This window comes from Drosophila innubila, chromosome X (genome assembly GCF_004354385.1).
Source record: "Drosophila innubila isolate TH190305 chromosome X, UK_Dinn_1.0, whole genome shotgun sequence".
Lineage (NCBI taxonomy): Eukaryota > Metazoa > Arthropoda > Insecta > Diptera > Drosophilidae > Drosophila > Drosophila innubila.
Window position 1 is genome coordinate 26,227,205 of NC_047626.1, and position 23,492 is coordinate 26,250,696.

The window sequence follows — 23,492 nt, forward strand, 5'->3', positions numbered from 1 at the left end:
TATTTTTCAGGTCTATGTTATGCTACTTGTTTTTTAGACCCCGTACTTAAAAAAAATGCAGGGGTCTGTTGGGTGGTTTTTTTTTGGCATCAGCAGCTTTTGCTTGAAATGTCTGTCTGTCTGACTTGAAAATATTATTTAATTTTTAAAATCAAAATAAAATAATAAAATCAAAGCTTTACTCCTTAAAAAAGGCTGTTCATTATTTTCTCTAGGAAATTTACACAAACATTACATTACTACAATTTGTGAATACCCTTAATATTTTTATGTATATGGAAATAACTAAATAAGACGCGTAAGTTCAATAATATTCGTATATATAGTAAAACAGATGTAGTTCTACATGTAACATGGAAAAAATTATGAGAAAATTTTTTCCATTTCTTATTTTTTGTTTTGTTTGTTCATGAAAAGGTTTTTGGATCGTCGATCATTGATCATAAACATCTTAAACTAGCCTCGCGCTTAACTTAAGTAGCTAAACTGTCTTTTCTTCGAGTCCTCGCCAATCCAGGGCAAGTGCCATAAATAATCTAATCTATAAATTGTTGTTTTTTTTTTTTTTTTTTTTTGTTTAAAACGTATGCTTAGACGCTCGCCTAGATTCATCATGGGCAAAGTTTGAGATTTTGTAAATATTTTTTTGTTGGTTTTCATATCTGCGGGCGTGTCCAGAGTTCGCTCAGGTCCTTATGTCGCAGCTTACCCAGTTCTGCAGAGAAACGAGAAACAAGAGAGAACAAACATCAATTAATATTTGTCCCAGAATTGGTTAATGGACACACTTACCTAATGCTGTGGGTAGCACGTTGCTACTACGGAATCCCAGATCAAATCGCGGCTGCACGGCCAACTGACTGGCTGCGTTGGAGGCGGAAACGGCAACTGAATTACGAAAGCTGGTGCCACTACAAAGAATGAAACAGTTTGAGAATTAATCAGAAAATGGGTCAGGTTAAAGGCTACTCACCTATAGGGATGCTTTAGGCAACCATAAACCTCACGATAGCGACCATAAAGTGTGCCATATGAGACGCCCAAAATGCGTGCCGCTTTCTTCATTTCGAGTCTTTTATTCTTGATGGCATCGAGCACCTGAAAGCGAAGGATTATTAATTTATAGTAAAAAAACAAATACAAATACAAAAATTTAGATTATTTCTTTAATTGTTAAAACTTAGTTTCCTTAAAGTTTTCGTTTTAAAATCATATAAGCATATATAGTTAAAAAAATCGTTTTTTGAACTTCCAAGTTTTTTTTTTTTTTTAAACTTCAATTGCTTTTGGCTTAAATAAATAATTGAATACATTTTTGGATAATCATTTTGATTACTTACGCGCTTTGTGAATGGCTCCTCCCAGAACTGTGGACGTCGGCCTTTGGCCAAATAATCATCCATTTTGATAACATCCTGCCACTGGGTTAGCTCTTCGTTGGTCAGCCGCAGTTCGGCTGCATCGTAATCCTCAAGCTTCACCTCGGCATAGTCCAGCGTGGCATTGGCATGTTCACTGCCAGAGTTTGTTGTCTGATTGCTGACAGTTCCATTGCCATTGCCATTGCCATTGCCATTGGCTTTGGCATTGGCCACAGCAGCAGCGGCCGCGGCAGCCGCAGCAGCTGCCACAGTGGGCGCAAAGTCATGGGCCATCAGCATGCCATGATCATTGATCAAATAACCAGTGGCTGCAGTGGCTCCAGTGGCTTCCGTGTGCGTATACTTTCCACCAAAGCTGGCCGACAATAATGCTGCAGAGCGTGCTGCTCCGGCCGGTGACTCGCCCCGGTTGGCCACCAGATGCTCATTCTCAATCTCCTCCACGGTCTGCGGCAGCGCACCAGACGCTGTCTCCTCCTGCTCCTCTGACTCTGGCTCCTGTTCCGCCTCCTGACCCTCACTCACTGACGTCGAGGTGCGCGGCGTGCGAGCTGTCTTATCCGCAGACTTTTCACGCTCATTGTACAATCGGCGTGTGGCGTGCCGCAGCTTACCATGACGCTCGCGTCGCTCCGTCGTCTTCTCCGATTTTATGGAGGCATTGCACAGTGGCATGCTTGCCTGGTCCGTTGTGCCATCGTTGCTCATTTCCAGCTCCGGCTTGAGGTCCAGTTCCCCCAACTTGGGTGACATGTTAGCCTGGCCACGTCTCTCCTCTGCCCCATGGTGCCAATCCTGTGTGGACTCTTCGCGCTCAACAGACTCTGATTGTGGTGACGTCGCTTGTTGTTGCTGCTGTTGTTGTTGTTGCTGCTGCTGTTGTTGTTGCTGTTGTTGCTGTTGCTGACGCAGTCGCTGACGCTGCTTGGGTGGACAGGCGGCTGGCGGCGAGGCCAAAGAGGCGGAATGTACAACGGGCTGCGGCTCCTCGACAAAGGAGCGTCCTGACTCCAAGTAAGCACGCTGTGCCGGCTCCAAATTTGCCGCATATTGTGCCAGTTTGCGACTACAAAGAAAACGATAAACGAATAATTTAAGATTTTGCTGATCTTTTCTTTGAAAGCTATATGATATAGTGAACCGATTTTAACATTATTTTATCCGGTCTTATAATACACAATCAGTGAGTTTGGTTATGATTTCTGAAGAAACAAAAAAGTTTGCTATACTAACGATTAATTTTTAAGTGATTGCTCCAACGATTCATATATATGATATAGTATTCCGATTTGAACAAAATTAACAGCATGTAAAACACAACAACAACATATTTCCTGGGCTTGGTTGATAGATTTTAATAAGCTAAGAGGTTTTCAAACAAAAGTTTACTTTCTGGCCGATCTTTCCCATAATAAATTTATGATACAGAAGTCCGATTTCAAAAAAATTTGGTCAGCACGTATAAGAGAACACCATATGCATAATCTGAGAATTTGCTTAAGATAACTTAAGAAACAACAAATTTGTTTATACTAAAGATGATTTTTAACTGATCGTTTCTACGACAACTATTTGTAATAGTTGTCCGATTTTAACCAAAGTCCGATTTTAACCAAACTTTATAAATATAAAATACATTAACTGTCAGGTTGGTTGACATCTCTCAAGAAACAACAAAGTTTATCATGTAAACATTTAATTTTTGACCTTTCATTCCTATGGCAGCTAAATATATGTAACACGTATAGTTATCCAAGCCTTTCGGCATTAGAAAAAAAGGACCTGTGCCGAGTTTCATTACGTTTTTAAACTTGCATAAAAACAGTCAAACTGGCTATATCGACAAGAATATAAAATATAGTTATATGATATGGCAATGATTGTAATACTTGCACTGCTTTTGGTCCACAATACTCACACATTGAACACATCGTAAGTGTCATCCAATGGAGGACGACCACGCTTACGTTTGGGTCCCATATATGGATCGACTGGAGCAGCACACTCCAGATGGGCGCTGGCACTAGGTAGAGGCGTCAATGCGGGCATTCGAGCGGCGGCATTTAGACCAAGAACGTTATCCATTGCCGTTGGCGAATTATGATCACGTTCACGCTCGGATTTATGGTGCGTCTGCAGCTGCGGCGGCGTCTGCTGATGGAGCATGTCCTGGGCATAGCTCTCGGTCAGACTGCGTGGCGGTGAATAAAACTCTGCAGCTGGCATCGGAGGCGGCGGTCCATCATCATCATCACGCCAAGTGACCTCGGCCAAACCCTTGATTTTGAGATCATCGGCGGTCTTCAGCAGCGAGGGTAGACTGGCCTAAGGAACAAAAGTCGCCGATTATGTTTAGAATCATTATGTGAGTAAATATCAAGGCATTCATAATTTTGAAATCTTGCTTTAATTGTATTTAAAAATAAAAATTAATTGTTTTTCCAAATTTTCTTCCAAAAAAATAAGTTATTACAATGATTCTCAACTTTTTAAACAATCTTACTTGAGATGGTAATTTTTTTAATATTTTTGTAATGTTTTTAAATACAGGTAATAAAAAATAGTAAATACCAAAACATTTAGAAGTATAAAATGCATTTCATTAACTGTTTTCGAAACTAGCCTTTATTTTAATTAAGGGATCCGTTTTTGAATAAATTTTTGGTATATAGTATAGTATACTCACGTGCTCCACGTTGATCTCGCCCTTGTACATGAACTCAATGAGGCACTTGACCTCAGCAAAGGTCACATCCTTCATAATAATTATCGGATCCCGTTCGCTGGCATAGTTGGAGAGTACAGAGTCAAAGAATGTGCTGCAGGCGCACAACACAACGCGATGGGCTCGTATCAGTTGACCCTCACAAGCCAGGGTCACATCACAGAAGCATCCCCTGTCCAACAACTGCGAGAACATGGTCTGCAGATTGCTGTGATGATACTTCCAGCGCAGGCAATACTGCTGCGGTAGCATCGTGTCCGATATACCCGTCACCCCAATAAGTTGTCAACGATCTAAACAATATACACAAAAAACAGAAGCAAACGAAATCCATAAGTTTCACATTACAATCCAGAATCTTCTTAAGTTACGTCTTATAACATATTTTACACTTTCTCATAATATTAATTAATGTAAACGAATAACTTCCTGGAATAATCACGCCAACTGTCAATACGCCTGGTGGAATGACAACCCAAATTCTCAGCGACACATTCAAAAACTTACCAAAAACTTTCAATGCGTTTTGAATAAAATTCTAAATATAAATTTTCAGCTTTCAAAGGATGAGAAAATTGACTAGAAAAACTATAACTTTGTTGTAATCATAAACTCGACTGAGTTTTTATTTATTTTTTTTTTACTACTGAATATAAATTCGTCAGATCATAGTTTTTTTTTCATTATATTGTCCTTAGCGTTATAATTTTTTATACACCTACTAATAATGGGGGGTGTCACAGCAAGAGCACTTGCACCTTAGTAAAATATCCCGATACACAGATAAAGTAGGGATTTCATTTTTTCGGAGTCAGTTGTTTGTCAGAAATCAGAACAGTTTAACAGTCAAGGGATACTTGGCAGAAAGGGACTCCTGTGACATCTCCGAAAATGAATTTTCAAATGCTTGAAATTAAGACTAGAATGATAACATCACCAACAGTATAATAAAAAGATATAAAATCAGAAATAATACTAGAACCGGTAACGGATCCGTTAGCCGTAACTAGTTAATTTCTCATTTTTCGTAGTGGAATCGACACCCAGACCAAAATACAATTTTTTTAAAAAATTAAAAACCTAAACGTATAAATATACCGGTAAATTTTATCAAAATTCTTAGGTAAGCCCCCTTTGAAATGTGAAAAATTGTAAATTTTAAATCTCAATCTGATACTTTTACTAGTACTCCACTTAAGTTTATCTTGATTCTAAGACCTTTAATTTTCTTGTAAAAATTCGTGGCAAATTGAAAAAAAAATATGTTGACTTGCAAAGTTGCTAGATCCAAAGTCTGAGCAACTACAAACTGTTATAACTTTATCAAAACTTATCCAATTTCCAAGCGGAATCTCATTTTGATCATGGTTTGACCTCTTAAATAATGTTCAATATCTTCTTAAATTTTATCAAAGAGATGTTTTCCAATTTGACATTAATTTCTATACGTTTTACGCCAAAATATCTCTAATATAGTTATTAAACCTATCTAACTCACACTTTCCATCCCCACTAAGAGGGGAATATTATAAAATCCCGGCTTATATCATAAATGGAAATTACGTATCAGATTCATTGCTCTTACAATTTGGCCAGAGCGTTAATTGCCAATCATTCAGTGAACTTGTCAGCCCACTCAGTTTTACATATAGATAGATAATGCGAATGTATGGAAAAGTGTAAGCACATGCCTGTCTGAGGAAAGTATACATATGTGTCTACCAACATTCAGTTACTTTATAATAAGCGATAAATTAAAAAATATTTTACGACGAATTTTGCTTTTTGTGAGGAATTTATATTTGAAATGCACCTGAATTATTTCTGGCAAATTAAAAGCCACACGAATTATACATACAAGCATATATATACTCGTATATATGCTTTCTAGGTATTTATATCCATACATGTATATAGGACTATGTTCATTTCACATATATAAAGAGTTTTCAATTGAGTCGGTCAAAGAAACATCAGCGGTATTCCGAAACTATATTAATGGGAGTTTATTGCGTCCCCTTATCCCACTCCACTGCAGCCCCGAGTCCGGCTTGGTCCGTCCCCATCCATCCCATCCCGCCCCATTTCACATTTGACTTGCATTTCAATATCGCAAAGAGAAGAAAACGTTAAAATTTTCGTGTTCGCTACAGTTATTGGGGTTGTGCAGGAACAACGGCAATATAAAATGTTGTCCTCATTTTCATATTATTATTATGCATATTCTTCTCTACTTTTTTTCTTTGCGGATTTTTATTTTCTATGTTTTCCTGCAAATTTTTAATATAAATTTAGCTTCTGGAATACCCATGATTAATATTAAACATAAAAATCTACAGAGCTTTGTATATTAAACTATTAAATATAAAAGAAATACATATGTATGTAAAGTTTCAAGAAATCTTATATATTTATACTAACATACAGTAAAATTTTTTTTTATATTACTTATAAATATAAAGGGGACACAAATATAAAAAAAAATATCTTGACTGCATATAAAACTGTCTCAACACAACCACACACTCATTATATATAAAAAGGACACAGAGTCAACCCCAACAGAATACGTAATTAGGAATGTTAGACTAGTTGATACCCTATATAAAATCTGAAATAAGCTTGATACATATATAGAAAATTATAATAAATACAAATTTGAGTATAAATTATAAAAATATTCATCAGAGGTGAGTAATAATTATCACATAAATTATCATATATAATTAAAAAAGGTCTAATAAGTTCATCTTGCTTCGGTTGGAATTTACTTATAGCACTTACTTTGGTTACAGGGTATAAGAAAAATCCATCAACTTGGCTTACAATATATTTTGTTGGGAGAAGGTGGAAAGGAGCCAAGGAGCTTCAACATTTGAAAACGAGCGAAAAATTCGTTTCACTTTTTTCGAAAAGCAAAAACAAATGACGTTGAAAAAAAGAAGAAGATGAAGATGAAGCAGAAGGTGGCAACAAAATCAAGATGATAAAGGAATGCAGGCAAATAAAATGCGCAAATGGAGGAATTTCTGAACCGTATATACAGACAACTACATACACTTGATGTATGTATGTACAAATGTATGTTTATACATAGATATGTTTTATATATGAAAGAAGAAGAAAATAAGAAAAAGACGAAGCAATGTCCAGCGAACTGAGCCACCCACAACAAGAAACCATTTTGCCAACTGTTTGCTCCAAAGGGTTTTTGATCCCAACACACACACACACACACTCACACGGACGCATATATTTTCTATGAGCCGTTACACATTTCAGCTCCTTAAAAAAAGAAGAGAATATAAAAAAAGAAATACAAATTTACAACGAGAGCGCAAAAAAGAATGGCATAAAAAAAACATGTTTTATTGTAGTATATTTTTCCCGCCATCGTTTCGTTCGTAAGAGACGAGACCCAAAACGACAGCACTACCAGGCGGCAATGCTACCCTCTAAGCTCCATAAACGTCGTACACTATACCCTATACTCCAACACAAAACACCCAACACCCTCCAGCAAACACAACCCCAACCACACGCGAACCCAACTTGAACTCAAGGCCCACACATACTCACTCACACACACACACACATTGACACACACACACACAACGCAAGCGACTCACGTTGCCTTCTCCACTTCTTTTGGATTTTCTCATGGAAAATATTTTTCAGTTTTTATCACATTTTTCTTCTTCTTTGGATTTCGCTTTTTCGTATTTTTTTTTTTTTTTTTTTTGTATAAATTTTTTTTTTGTTCCTGTTGTGTTTGAGCTCGCTTTATTTTCTGTTTTCTGTTTTTATACTCTTGCAGTGAGGATATTTTAATTATGTCATGAATGTAGCAACAATTTCCCAAACACATGCCATTAGTTTCTGTTGATACTATAAAGTCAATATCATTTCAGATATTTATATAGAATCTATATACTATAATATAGTAACTATATTATGATTATTTCTTGAGTTTTATTTTTTTTTTAAATCAAACACCTTGAGTTTTATTTTTGATTCAAAAAAATAAGTTTTATTTTTTTGCTCAAACATAATGATTATTCCTGAGTTTTATTTTTTTGATCAAAAGATATTATAAGTAGAATAATAATACTCATAGAATAATGATTATATCTTGCGTTTTATAATAAAACTTCTTACTAAACATCTTGGAATTGCCAGTAGATTATGAATTTGAGTGCATGATAAGAAGAAAATTCTATAAATAAACAAATATTTGTTTATTTAGTCCTTTAGCTTTGAGGTAATTCTAATAACACCTTGGAAATCTTATCATGCATACAGTATCAGCTTACACAATCAATATCTCATGTGAAGGTCTCTGACATATAGGTAAGGAGAATTAATTCCGTGAATATAGCTATGCTTACAATTTTTTAATATAGTGCGTCAGCTTTAAGGTTATGTTGTATATAATCATTTCCTAAGAAAAGTTTTTTTTTAATTTTATTTAAGTAATTTTAATTGATTATCAATAAATATTTATTAAGAGGTACATAAGGTCTAAGAAGTCTGTTAGTTCTAGAGATGGGCACGGGTCTTTTCGACCTTCGTGTATCGCGGGCAACTTCAAAAAATCCACAAAATATAGAAAAATGTAATAAATAATTTTATTGTATTATCTGAATATCTGACCGGGCCGGCACGGGACGGGCCTTAAAAAGAAGGCCCATGCCCATCTCTAGTTAGTGTATTTAAGCAAGTCGCACAAAGCTTTTCACTTTTATTTTGCTTGTATTTTTTTAATGAAAGGCAAGAAACGTCGCTGGCTCCATGAGCGTAACGGGACGGCAGGGCAAAGGAGACAGCGTAGGGAAGTGAGCTAGGGAGGCGGAGCAGAGGGGCTGCTTCGGTAGGACCGTGACGCAAAAAGGTTGCGAGCGGAAAATGAAAAAAGACATTACAGCAGCAGCGACAGCAACGACGACGGAGACGACGACTTCGGCAGCAAAAAAAATAATAATAATAAAAAAAAAACATGAAAAAAAAAGAGAAAAAAAAAACAAAATAAATAAAAACACAAAAAGCGCCAGAGAACATTGCATAGCGGAAAAAAGCATAACGACCGTTTCGTTCTTTTTTATTATTATTTTCATTTTCTGTCTTTCTCCGCTCTTTATATTCTGTTGTTGTTGTCGTCGTCATTGTTGCTGTTGTTGTTGTTGCCTGTTTTTTAAGCTGTAATTTTTTACTTGACGTTTTTTATGGTTTTATCCTTTTTTTTAAATATCGATTTTTATGTCAACTTAAATGAAAGGTACACAGTTTTCCATATAAAAAGTGTACGGAATTCTATATGTAAGAATGTGTGTACGAGTATGTACATGTGTGTGTGTGTGTGTGTATGTGTGTATGCTCCTTCACTATTAATTTTTCCTCCCGTTTGCATTAAAAATGCACATCCGACACAAGAAAGGCAGAAAATTTCAAAAGTTTCGCGATTTTTGCAATTCCCCCAATAACATCCAAGCTCTTGTGCGATAATTAACAAGTGAAATAACGAACTGAAATACCCTTGAAAAACTCTACAAACATGTTAAAGTTTATTTAAAATAAAAGTGTTTATTTTTTTTTATCTATACATCGAAATCAAACACGTATCTATTTCAAATTTCGATTCCATTTATCGAAATTGTAAGAAAAACTAACAAGCATATAGTACTAACGTTAACAGCGCTATTTATAACATTTCCTTAACAATCTTCCTTACAAAATAACAGCTATTTGAAAAGCTTGACTCTGTGTTAATAGGGTTCACTCTTGGTGGATGACCCTTTAAGGCGTTACACTTACATTAACAGCTTCACTTTTAACAGTAACACATTAACAGACTATAGTACTTCATTTTGCTATGGAAAATCATTTGTCCTGACTGATGACCGACAACCAAAGCTTGCAGCTTTTGTGTTTTTAAGGATAGAACATTGAAATTTTCAACTAACGAACACACAAAAATTTTGACGTAAATGTATTGAAGTTAATGTCAAAGTCAAAAACAGCTGTCAATTAAAATTTAACTAGACTATTAAAACGGACCTGAGATCATGCGAATTAGATCAAAAATCATATAATCAATATAATATAGATATAATAAAAACTAGTTAAAGAACATGAAATTCAAAGAATCAACTGAGCACATGTATATAAAACATTGCACAGGATCACACACTGTATGATTTTCAAACACTTACATCATGATCGTATGCTCTACTTTTTATGCAGGTAGAACACAGGATAACGTTTACAAAAGTGCATATAAAAGACAACTGTAGATAGGCTGTAAATTTGTATATAAATACATGTACATATATACATATATATATAGATATGTATATAATACTCGTTATATGATGTAAAAGTACGCATCCATACACACACACACACACACCTACATGGCATGTAAAATCCGTTTCCCTCTGCCATAGCAATTTTCTTTCTTTTTCCAGATGCTTTTGTAATTTGTATAATTTTTTAACGTCGTCGTCGTCGTCGTTATTGTTGTTGTGCTGGTTGCTTTTTTTTATTATTTTTCTTTTTTTTTTTTTTTTTGTAACGTTTTTTGCTTTTGTTTCTTTCTCATACGTAGCAAAAAACTGTAATATAAATTTATGTGCTAACGTAGAGCAAAGGGACGTAAAGCGGGTGCTGCGAAACGGCTTGATGGGTACATCGTGAGAGGGGGAGTGGGACAAAATGTGAGGGTTGGGGGTTGTTGGGTGTTATAACTTGTGCACGGGACAACAAAATGACATAAACAAAAAAAATGTAAAATGGAATAAAAAATAAAACAAAATAAAATAAAATACAAGTATATACAATTTTGTACACAATTTATATTTATAGTCCCTCTCTTCTTCACTCGCTTTTCCTATATACAACGCCTGTACATAAAAACTCCCCCACACAAACACTAACACACACACACATACACACACGTGTACTGACAACAACAAGCACAATGCAAACTTACTTCAATAGAAAATAAAAACAAGTCAGAGGAGCACACTCCAAGGGGAATTCCAAAATTTGTAAGAAACGTGATATATGAGCATCTGTCTACATATTTATATATACATATGTACATATATTTATTTATAAGTTTAAGAAATCACATTGGTTAAATTAAGCTTCGATATCGATACTTTGTCTGTATAAATTCACAGATATAACTTAATTGGTAAGATAGCTAAATTCACTCAGATCTACATAATTTATTGACTGACTGAGTGTGTGTCAACTACGCACTGTTTAAACTGTTAAAGTTGATTAAAAGAAAATTGTAAAATAATTTAAAATTGATATAAAAAGTATCATATTTACTTGACGATAAACAGAAGGGAAAGTCAAGACAAAGATTAAACTGATTGCAATTTGCGGCGCCAGATTTGACAAATATACAGCAAAAGTTGATTGAAAATTCAAATTTTATTGCGTAACTTGAAGACTGTTTATATCTATGAAACGCTTTGATAAATAATTAAAAACTATCTTAGAAAAACATTGATAGAGATACGAGGCAAATACGAAGAATGCGATTGCTCAAGTGTTTTACAAACAAACTTTCAAATTGAAGACGTTTTTATTTAAACTGTAAAATGCAAATGTTACAATAATACAATTGAAATATTTATCAATGCATTTATGATAAGAATACATTAAAAAATCTAAAACTCGATTTTCGCGGAAGCGATTTCAACTACATAAAATCAGTTATTTTTTTGACAATCAATCCAGTTAATTAAATAGATTTTTATAAAAAATCGACAACTTTAATTTAATGCAGCATTAACATTGAAAAAATCTATTTTTTTCCATTACTCCCTTGACAGTGTTTTCACTTTTTTTTAAATCTTGACCGATTTTCTTTGTTATTGTTTGACCTTTTTTTTAATTGTGTATTTAAATTACAGAAAAAAAAATTTTATCTTCCCTGTCCATTTGTTTCATATTATACACGTACTTTCCCCTTGGCGCTTATTGAAAAATTCAAACTGTCATAACTTTGTCAAATTATATCCGATTTTCTGATGAATCAATATTTGATCATTTTTTCCCTCTTATTTGATTCTGCATCAAATAAGGGAAATTCAATTTATTTCCATCACTATTTTAAGAATATTCCTCTCAAGATTTTTATTTGTAAAATAAAACAAAGAAACGAACCCAATAATAAAAATTCAAAATTATTTCGATATTTTTAAGAATTTTGGATTCCAACGAACTTTAAAGAAAGGCCTGACTGAAGTCAGGCCGTAATAAAACAAAAATCTTAATTTAAGGCCTTTCTTTATCAGTGTACTCATATTGTATTTTTCAATTTAAACGACTTTTAAGCTGCGATCGAATATTAAAAAAAGAACAGTAGTTATCTAACCAATTTGTGGTTGGAGCTTTCAAAAATTCCCCGTCATAAAGGGAAACCACTGCAAAAACAAAAGGCAGTTCCTCGGCTCTTAACGGTTTTTCGGGTAGTGCATTGATTACCAATCAATGGGACAAACAGCTTTCCATATAGATAAAGAGGGGGAGAGATGACAAGGGACTGGAAATTGGAAGCAGCAAAAGCAGCTGAAAATATCACTTAAAAGCAACGATCTATAAAAAAAAAGAGGGAAAAAAATCAGTTTAAAATATCTAAAATAACAACCAGTTCTTGCAGCCGTTTTTCTACTTCTTGTATAAATAAACAGAGTCTAAAAAATGAATAAGCAGTTTCTGGTTGTTGTTATTCTTTTTGTCGCGAAATCGTAATAATGAAAAAAAAAACGAATCGAAAAAGAAACGCATTTGAAATGAATTCACGGAAAAATCCCTTTTTTTACGTTTTTTTTTATATACAATTTGCCGCTTAAGTAAATTGAAGTTTATTGTTGTTGTCTTTATTATTATTAATACATAACGAATGAGTAATAAAGAAAAGCAAATCACATGCAAAAAAAAAATGGAAATCAAAGCCAAAGCAGAAACAGAATCTCAAATCCCAATACTCAGCACATTGCAACAGAATTTACGCAGCAAAGTCCCCAAAGCGTTGCACAGCCAGCGTTTGTGGTTGACTCTGGATTTCTCTTGTTGTTGTTGCCGTTTTTTTTTTTTGGACTTTTGGTATGCGAATGGCACAACAACAACAAAAACATGTGTATGTGTGTGTGTGTGTAGGCCAAGGAACTACACACGCAGGCTCAGATAGCCAAAGTGTACGAGCCCAAATTGAAGTCCAAGATCAAGTCTAGCTAGTAAAAGCAACAACAACAAGGAGAACAACGACAACAACAACTGCGAGTGGAGTCCAAGTGCAATAACACTTACTTCCAGCAATAACTATCGAAAAGAATCTAGAGGTGAACGCAATTCGTGCTTTTATTCAAAGCTGCCAAAAGTTCTTTTCTTTTTTTTTAATTGAAAAGTCAACTACAGAAAGTTATTAATGTTAATTCCAAAAGTGGAAAATGATTGGAAAATAATTGTTGATATAACGTCTTTAGCATAAATATATATAAAAATTCAGAAAGCTTCGATTTGTGTCAGACGAAAAGTGTGCAAAAAGAAACTGAGAATATTAGTAAATAAGAGGTGGCGTTGTAGCTATTGATAAAGATATTGGTACATAAATATAAATAAATAGATATAGTGTTAATTAAATCATAGGCAAAGTTATAGATAAAAATATTGGTATAGACTTTGGTATATTTAGATATAGCTATTAATATTATTAAAAATTTAGACATAAGTAAAGACATATGTAGATAGAGCTATAGATATAGATATTAATATAAGTAGATATATGTGCAGATTTAAATATACATATGTAAAATATACATATTATCGTTAATGCTTAGTTTTATTAAATTGGAAATCAAAGCAATTAAAAAACACAATTTATTGGGCGAAACTAGAGTTTCATTAATAGCTCTTTTTATTTCCTATAAAAAAAACTAAGGATATGCCTATTCTTATGTCAGGAAAATAAAAAAAAAACACTTGACCATCGCTACGGGCGATGAGAATGCATCTCTCTCTCTCTGTGTGTATCTCAAAAGCAAAAGCTGTGGCAGATACGCATGCCACCTTTTGCCGCAGCGATGGACTGTGTTGTAAGCAACATCATAAAATGTTTCCAAAACAACAAAAGCAACAACAATAACAGCATGCTGCAACTGCAACTGCAACAAGCTGCAGCAGCAACAGAAAAAAAATAAAAAATAAAACTTGGAGACCAAGCACAACAACTTGCGACTTTACGATGCTCTACAACTATTGCTGTTGCTGTTGTTGTTTTTCTTACTGTTGTTGTTTTGGTTCTCCAAGTCCAAGTGCATTCGCCTTCCGCTTTTGCTGTCGTTTTTATTATTTTTCTTTTTAGCTTTTTTTCATTTATTTTTTTTTAAATTTTTTTTTTTGCCAGTCTTGATGCTGCTGTGTTGACTTATGCAGCTTCCAAAAGTATTGTTATTGTTGCTGTTGTTGTTGTTGTTTTTGTCGTTGTTGTTGCTGCTGACACAAAATCTAATAATTTTCAGACACACCGACAACAAACGACTAACTACAACAACAACAAAAAAGAGCGCGCAGCGTCCAGTTTGCCAAACACACACACACACACACAGCAAAAGATACATTTGTATCTGTATCTGCATCTGTGTCTTTTGCTAGCTGCCGCACATTCATGTAATCTAAGGTGGCTGAACCACAGTCAAACAGCCAAGTGGCAGACAGGCAGGACAGTGGGTGCAGGAGGTGGCACGGGGCACGGGGAACGAGGCACGGGACACGCTAAACAGGACTCACCATAAATAGAGTCCTAGCTAAAGAACCAGATTTGCTTAGAGCCCTTCTTGGCCCTTCTCTGATCCAAGCCAACATTCCGATAACAACAGCAACAATAACAAAGCTTAAAATACGTTCAAGTTAAGATAACATTCGTTCGATACCAAACAATTCTTGGTTCTTATTTTTAATCGCATTTTTAAATATTTACTGATCAGATATCTGTTAAAACTGTTGAAATGTCAATAAGACAAACTGATCGCCTTATTAACGAATTTTGCGTTTCTTTAAAGACAAGATTTTGATAAATAATAATGGTCAAAAATTTCTCAATTTTAAATTTGTTTTAAAAATATTTTCAAGAATTAATCAAATTAATCGTAGGATAATTGTGCATGATTAAATTTCACAAGTTCAACTCCAAATTTGTTTGTGATTATGGAGACCGAATTAGGAACTTTTAAAATTACTAAACAATTGCAAATATATTTAAAAGAAAAGAAAAAAGAATGTATCCTAATTATCAGATTAATGCTATACTTAAGGTCAATTGTATCCAATAGAGCAATAGGATAAAGTTGGGGCAGATATTTCAAATCTATCTATTTTAAATTACACGTACAACAAATTATTATAAAATTTAAACTACATATATTCAAAAGATGCAACATGACAGTGCCTAGGCTAGGACAATAGGACACTGACAGGTGCCAGAAACTAAAGCAGGTTTAATCTCATTTCGTTTTCGGACAAATCTTTTGTATGACTTCCGGTTAAGTCTTTTTTAAAGTTGGACTGCCTACAGATCTGTAAAAGGAGCTACAAAAAGAACAAATAATTTTACGAGAAATTGGAAAAGCTGTTGCAGCTGCGTAGCTGGGAGTTAGTGAGGTGGTTAGATGGTAACGGGGGGCGTGGCAGTTGTAGAGGGAGGTCTTCGTGGGGACGGGGGAGGGGAAGGGGCACCGGGTTTTTGCAGGTGACAGTAGCTCTGCGGCTTTTTGGTTGGCCCATGAAAAGCGAATGAGCTCTCGCAAGATACAAATGCTTTTTGCGAGTAGGAAAAACTCGCTTGCTTCTGCAGCTTCCACTGCTCGTGGTGCTGGAGGTGGTGCGATGGTGGTGCGGTGGTGTTTGCGGTTTAGCAGCAATCTTTATGTGGTCTCCGACTTCGGGAAGCAACGCGCACATTCATCAAGAAAACTGTCATCGTTTTTTGTTCTCCCTCTCTCTCTCTCTCTCGCTTTCTCTCTCTGGCTAAGCGTGTGTGTGTATGTGTGTTTGTATCTTGTATCTGTAAGTACGTTAGCCTCGGCCACAGATTCTAACTCATACGCGAGGCTTCTTTTTTTTTTGTTTAGTACTTCTTTTTTTTTGCATTTGTTTTTGTAACTTTTGCTTTGGCAAGACGCCCCCTAGCATGTGCTAGCCCCTTCCTGCCCCCGCCACTTCCCCTGCCCTTGTCGCGCTTCTGCCTTTGCATGTTTTTCCGTTTGATTTTTTTTTTTTGTCTAGTTCCCATCTATTTTTTTTGCTTTTTTTTTCCTTACTTATCATATTTTTTGCGCCTAATGTACACTTAATATTATTTTTATATCAAAAGTTCCCTCGCAGGCAAAACACAACACAATGCCAACCGAACCATCTATAACCCAAACAAACTATAGGTACATATGTAGGTCTTGCAACAGGGGAGGCAGGGAGGAGTTGCAAGGTGGACAGGCATAGTTACTTCGCCAGTTTTTTGCCTTCGTTCGCCTTGTCATTTCTTTTAGCTTTTTTTGTTATGTTCGATTTTATGTTGATGTTTTTACAATTTTTCTTACCAAGACCTGTTCTTAAATCTCTCTTGCTGTCTCTCTCCCTCCCTTTTATGTGATAACTATAAAACTAGCTTAATTTTTGAATCAGTTTGCAGTTTCAGAAATTTCCGACTAAAACTGTGTAGCGCAGCCAACTTAATGTGATCAAATCGTTTAAGGATCAAAAACTCTGCTGCAAAAATTCTCCTTAAAAAATAACCAACTTAACGCCGTAAATCGGTTTTTTTCAGCGATTTTAAACGGATTTATAAAAATTGTGCTTAAAACTAGACAGTAAATCAAATGCTGTGACAAATACATACACATTAACAACCAAATTAGCGGCGACCAAGAACAAATATATTTCAAATAAACTGACTAAGAAAAAATAAAAAACCCCAACTGATGTTTGATGATAATGATGCTTGATAATGATGATGGCGATGGCCAAACGCAGCGTTCGAACTGAGAATTTTGCAATAACCCATTTGCCATCTCCTTGAGATGGGCACTTTTTTTTAATACCGCCCGTAAACATAAAGTTTGCGAAGCAAAAAAAAATGTGTATAATAAAGTTGTGCAAATGTATGTAAGAATCGTTGGATGGAAGAAGTTTGTGTTTCCATTACTGATCAAAAAAATATAAATAATAAAAATAATTTTTTACAACTATTGATTAAAAAATACTGAGTACATTTTATAAAAGCTACGATTATTTTAAAATTTGTTTAGAAAATTCAGTAGTGTAGCTCTACTCAGTGAGGCTATGACAGCACAAATAAGTTGTTTTTAGAATGTACAGGGTATCAGCGAGTCAAGCCACTCACAACAGGGGCTTTGGTTAAGGTTTTTTTTTCTTTGTTACTGCTTTATTGGTGACGACTTTGTAATTTATTGCATATTTCGTAATTTTTTTGCGTATTGAAAACAAAGAAGGCAAATGAAAAAACTGTTCAATTTTTCCGAGAAAATGTCGCAGTGCCGAAACCAGCTTATCGCCTTGCCACTCCCCCAACAAAGAGGAGTAAAAAATATGTGCCGAAACTATAGCGAATATTGAGATGTGTTCCATGGCAAGTGATTCAAGTGATTTACTCATAGGGTAATATGCAGGTCTGCGTATGCAAGTCTCCTTTCTTGTGTGGGTGTGATATACACACACACACACACACACACACAATCATCACATGCATCTATATAATAAGTTTGTATATATCATATATGTATGTATTATATAAAATATGTGAATAAAAAACTCCACAAAAAACACTCCCTCTACACATAAAAATGAAAGCTAAAGCTAAATGAAAGCTAAAGTAAAAAAAAGACAGCTGAATACTTGTGCAAATGGCGACCATTGCATACCCTTTAAAAGTGCAAAAGGATTTACAAAAATTAAATATAAAGCAAAACAACACAAATATAAATAGTTAGTAGAGATCAAATTAACAACAAATTTGACAACTTTTTTAAATCTATCAAAACTATGAGAAAAGTTATATTCCCAATATATTTAAAATTAGATTAATGTTCATTCTTGATAGTTTCTTGATTTTTTCTTTTTCAATATTTGTTTAGATATTTTAAAATTTAAAAATACAACTCGTTTAGTATTATATAACTTATAGATTTTTCGTGGAATCTACAGTTCTGTAACTATATATATAATTAGTTGATCTAAAATTAAATACATTTTACAATAAAAGTTCTAATGTTTATTATCCCACATTTATTTTCATGTTTTGATTTTTCTTTTTCAATATTTGTTTAGATATTTAAAAATTTAAAAATACAACTCGTTTAGTATTATATAACTTTAAGATTTTTCGTGGAATCTACAGTTCTGTAACTATATCTATAATTAGTTGATCTAAAATAAAATACATTTTACAATAAAAGTCCTAATGCTTATTATCCCACATTTATTTTCATGTTTTGATCAAATTTAAGAGATGAGGCAGGCTTACTTATGTCAGTATTTTTATAAGGTATGTAGATAACAAGCAGCAAGCTCAACTATGGCGCTGGCCACTTGTTATTTTGTTCAGTGCAAAGAATAAATGAAGTTTTTTCTGTTGTTCCTTTTTGCGTCTTCCCTTCTGCATGCCTGATGTAAAGTTCAGTTTCAGTTTGGTTTGTCTTCTTTTTGCCTTTTCTGAAATTTTGTTTGTGATTTTTTTTTTTTTTTTGGTTATTTTTGTGTTTTTATTTTGTGCTCATAGTAGTTTTCTGGCCGCGCCAGAAAGGCAAAAACCGAGCAACAGTAAAACGAGTGTTTTTTTTTGCCTTGATGCGACGACGATGGGACAATGGCATGTTGGTGGGGTATAAAGGGGGAAGGTGGGGACGGAGGGGCAAGCAAAAGGACTAAGGACGTACATCGCTCGGCGGGCTGCTCCGGGTAGAAATGGATCTCACACAGTGGGGCGGGGTAAATAAATTAAATGCTTTTTGCTCGACTTTATTTTGCTGGCGGTGTTTGCCTTGTTTTAATATTTTCTTTTCCTTCTTCATAGTACACATTTACCAATTGCTTTTCTTTTCTCTCGTTTCTTTTATTCTGTATATTTTATTTTTTAGCCAACAACAGTCATCGACTTATTGCCAGTTAGCCCTGATTTCTATAGTTTCCTTTTAGGGTCCCATGCATAACGTTGTTCCAATCAAGCTGTGTCTCCAACAATTTTGCATCTTCCCAATTTATGTATATTTTTGTAAAGCTCTTCTTTCTTCATTTCTCTTAATCTATATTATATATATACATATATACAATATGTATAAAATTGTTTGTCCTTACTGATTGCTAATCAACAACGCCTTCTTTTTTTATGACGCAAGCACAAGGACGAAAATTAAAAGAAAACTGTATCAGGCTCTTCTTAGATCAATCAGGTTTTTTAAGATCTTACGAAATAAATTTTCGTAAAAAAGTTTTATAAGCGCCGAAAAATGGTTCAGTAATCACTGAATTATTTTGAAAACATTTATATAAATAACTTACAAATTTATTTAAATATATGTTACATTATTATATTTTAATTGTGTTTCATTGTTAAAAGTTATCTATTTTAAAGGCGTGGCAAAGTTGCTAGCATAAATAATTGTTATTTTATTTTCTTTCTTTTCATTTGACTACTACTTATTCTATTGTTTGCTTTGTTTTTATGCAACGGAAATAGTTTTTATTATCTATTGCCAACTGAGATAAAAAGTAAGATTTTAAATTTTTCCTCCAATATATTTTCGTTCTTTATTATGTCTGCTTTGCATCTACTTTAATTTTTAGTTGTTGCTCATTTTTGCGCATTTTCATACCCTTTGAATTTAAAAATAAGTCAAAGGGTGTACTACAATCGAACAAAGTTTTTGAGTATACTAAAATGAAATAAAAAAATACCTAAATAAAACAAAACCAACCATTTTATTAAATAATATCTTTATTGTACTTTGGCAACTATTACAAATAAAATGTTTTCCCAATAACGGCAAAGGCTATCGATTATCGAAGCAAACTTTTATTTTGTTTGTACAGGGTATTAGCTAGTCGCTCACATTTGAGTAAAGCACATTTGCATGACTTTTTTGCTTCAAGTTATCAGCACAATTTGCCTAACGTGTTTGTAGTTTTTTATTTACTTTTTTCGTAGAGTACACAGAGACATCACATACTTTAAATATGTATGTACATATATATATATATATATTTATATATAATATATATAAAATTTATAGATATGTATGTATGTAGTTCTTCTATTCATGCATTTGTTTTTCTGCTGTTGATTTTGTTCCTATTTTTTTGCGATTGTGATTTGTTGTCTCTGCTTACATTTTTTTTAAATTATAAATACGCGCTGATATCAGAAAGAACGAGTGGAAGAGGGGGAGGAAAGAATATAAAAAATATCATAAAAAAAAGCCTCTGATACGCACAAAAAATTGCCCCAAAACCCCAAAAAAAAAACGCAATTCCAGGGAATTTACGTTAAAGTTTTGCCGTTTTTTATCGCACATACATACATACATATTTATATTTTGCTGAAACTTTTACAATTTTCCCACTCAAGTTTCAGTAGATCATAAAGTTTATGACTAAAATATAAAACTGAGGAGCATCAAAACATTTTTTTATTTATTTAGAAATTCAGAAATAAGCAAATATTACATACATTGGGGAACATAACGAAAAACTCGTAAAAAATGCGTAGACTCAAAAGATAAAGAATTTTGTTTGCCCAATAATTACACATACAAACAAACAAAAACTTTTGAGATTTACTAAACAATACAAAAAAACAAGGAGATAAATATATAGTATGTCAAGTGATTGTTTTGACAAAGAAAAAAACAATTCACAAAACAAAATTATTTGGTTTGTTTTCTTTTTCATTGCTTTTAGTTCGTAACACCACTAAAAAAATAATAACCAGATTCATATAGTTTAACCATTTTTAAAAATCAAAACAAATACAGTTAGTTACACGAGAAATTCCAAAACTTACACAATTTCTTATCTTATCTCATTTCATTTTTCTTGTCTATAGTTCTCAAAACAAGTTTAAAAATATAAAAAAATAATAGTTTTCATCGAGTTTAATTAAAAAAAAAACAAATAATAAATTTTTGACTTACAGTATGTGCATTTTATTTATTTGTCAAAACAATTACTGTTTGTGCAATACCAACCATCGAAGTTCATTTATGCGTTCTTTCAATAAATGTAAACTTTCAAGGTTAGCAAAAGAAAGACTTTCATCAATATGCTCAATCGGATTAGAGAATATTCAATTATTATTTTACCCAATTACGGTCAAACATTTGTGTGGCCTACTTTTGGCAAAACAAATTTGTTCAAAGTTAGCCAAATTAATCGACAATAATTATTATTATTATAATAATGATAATAACAACAACAATAAGAAATCGAGACCATCTCTTTAACCTGGGTATTGACGCGTGTTGTTGTTATCGTGCCTATATCCAAGACGTTGTACTTTTTTTATTTCTTTTGCACATTGGATGAACTTGAAATTTGGAGAGTCAACTTGTAGTTGAAATTTGTGTGTGAGTGTGAGTGTCGCGCTAAACGATAACACTCACGCATGCAGACAAACTCTCCAACACAAAGCACACACAGCACACACACATACAACTTTCACATACACTTGCAGTTGAAACTGTGAGATGCCGCTGCGTCAAATGCGGACAGTGGGACGCCGCGCATACGAATGTCGTTATGAAAACAAAAAAACTAATAAAGCAACGGATGAAAACAAACGGACCAACTGACAACAGCAGCGTTGGCAGCGCCGCCACGGCAATTTGCAATTTTAATTTTGCGTGTTGCTTTTTTTCTTCTCTTTTTGCCTTTTTGTTGTTTTTGTTCGTATTTGTATAATTAAAGTTAAAGTTGTGAAAAAAAATGAGCAGCAATAACAAACAAAAAAAGTCAATTGCAAATTGCTTGGATCATTTTGCGGGAAAGGCGGAAATTACTGAGCTTATAGACTCTCCGTCTCTCCCTCTCTCTCACTCTCTATCTTTTAATTGACAGCGCCGAACAAAACAAAAAAACAAAATCCAAAAAAAAAGATAACAAAAACAACAACAGCATGCATGAAAAATATCAAAAGTCTGGCAAAAAAAATTAATTACCAACTGAACAGAAAAAAATATGAAAAAAAACGACACAATTTTTAATCTACTTCCTTTTGTTCTGTTTTTTCTTTCACGAATATATTTTAGTTTTTGCTGCTCAGCACATTTTTTATTAAATTTATTTAAAAATGTGGTTTATTCTTATTTTTGTCACTTCCTGTGCACTTGCAAACAAAAACAAACGTTTATAATAAAATATACATTTATAAATATTTTTTTAAATTATTTTGTATGCCCATCTCAATTTTAATTTAAACAAAAACAAAAAACAACTGACAAAGTCAACAAACCCGGAAACCTTCCAGCAAGAACAACGGAATTTTATCGTAATAATTGTTTTGTATTTTTTTTTTTTTTTTGACAAGAAACAACAAAACAAAAAAGTTGAAAAAGGCAAGCCAAACAGCAATAAAAACAAGCAATTATGCATACAAATATTAAAAACAAAAACAAAAACAAAAAAAAGAAACAGAAACAGAAACAGAAACCGCAAACAAAACTTTTTGGCTAAAAATAAACTTCCACTTTCCTGCATTAGTTGTTGTTGTTGTTATTGTTTTAGCTTTGCTTTTTAGCACAACAAATAAATAATTTAAGTTTCTCACCTTTCTTTATGACTTTTCGCGTTATTATTATTGTTTTCTGTTTCGTTACTTCTATTATTTCAATCGCATACGTAGCTCATCTGGAAATTCATTCATTCATTTTGTGGCTTGAACTTTTTTGCTGTTGTTGTGGTTTTTATTTAACAAAGCTGGTTAAACTAAAAAAAAAAAATTAACAATGCTGCAATAAAACAAATTTGCAGCGCGCGCTTTTTTCATTTGAACGTCTTGCTAACGGTTAATGACGTATATGGTTGCTAAACTCTTATTTTATCGCCGACCACCAACCGACCGGCTTAACAGTTCAAAAACGACTGAGCAGTGTTAGCATGTCAACCGACATTCTGTAGCTGTTTGCGCCTCCCAACACTTGCTCAGAGTTGTGTGCTGCATTTATCGAAAACATCAATCGAGTTGCCCATATGATATGATGTTTATAAAATCTATAGTTGACAATGTCGATTTTTTAAATTACACTATTGATTTTATTTTTATATTCTATGATTTTTATTCTTCATTAATCTTCCATGTTAAT

The 23,492-nt window shown here is 33.6% G+C and overlaps 1 protein-coding gene across 1 annotated transcript; it reads right to left on the minus strand.

The window, feature by feature from the left end:
• Positions 1–383: 383 nt before the first annotated feature.
• Positions 384–23,267, minus strand: LOC117794346 (longitudinals lacking protein, isoforms J/P/Q/S/Z). Its single transcript, XM_034634981.1, has 7 exons — positions 22,958–23,267; positions 4,069–4,400; positions 3,301–3,707; positions 1,341–2,448; positions 974–1,098; positions 793–911; positions 384–715 (listed from the first exon to the last, which is right to left on the minus strand). The coding sequence occupies exons 2-7, from the start codon at positions 4,357–4,359 to the stop codon at positions 657–659; spliced, it is 2,109 nt and encodes a 702-aa protein (XP_034490872.1). The 5' UTR covers positions 4,360–4,400; positions 22,958–23,267; the 3' UTR covers positions 384–656.
• Between the last annotated feature and the right edge of the window lie 225 nt (positions 23,268–23,492).

Excerpts from the sequence above, each read along its gene's own strand:
- LOC117794346 (XM_034634981.1), bottom strand. The coding sequence starts at position 4,359 with ATGCTACCGCAGCAGTATTGCCTGCGCTGGAAGTATCATCACAGCAAT. Across the intron at positions 3,708-4,068 it reads GCGAGATCAACGTGGAGCAC|GCCAGTCTACCCTCGCTGCT; the intron begins GTGAGTATACTA and ends TTTGTTCCTTAG. Across the intron at positions 912-973 it reads TGCCTAAAGCATCCCTATAG|TGGCACCAGCTTTCGTAATT; the intron begins GTGAGTAGCCTT and ends CATTCTTTGTAG.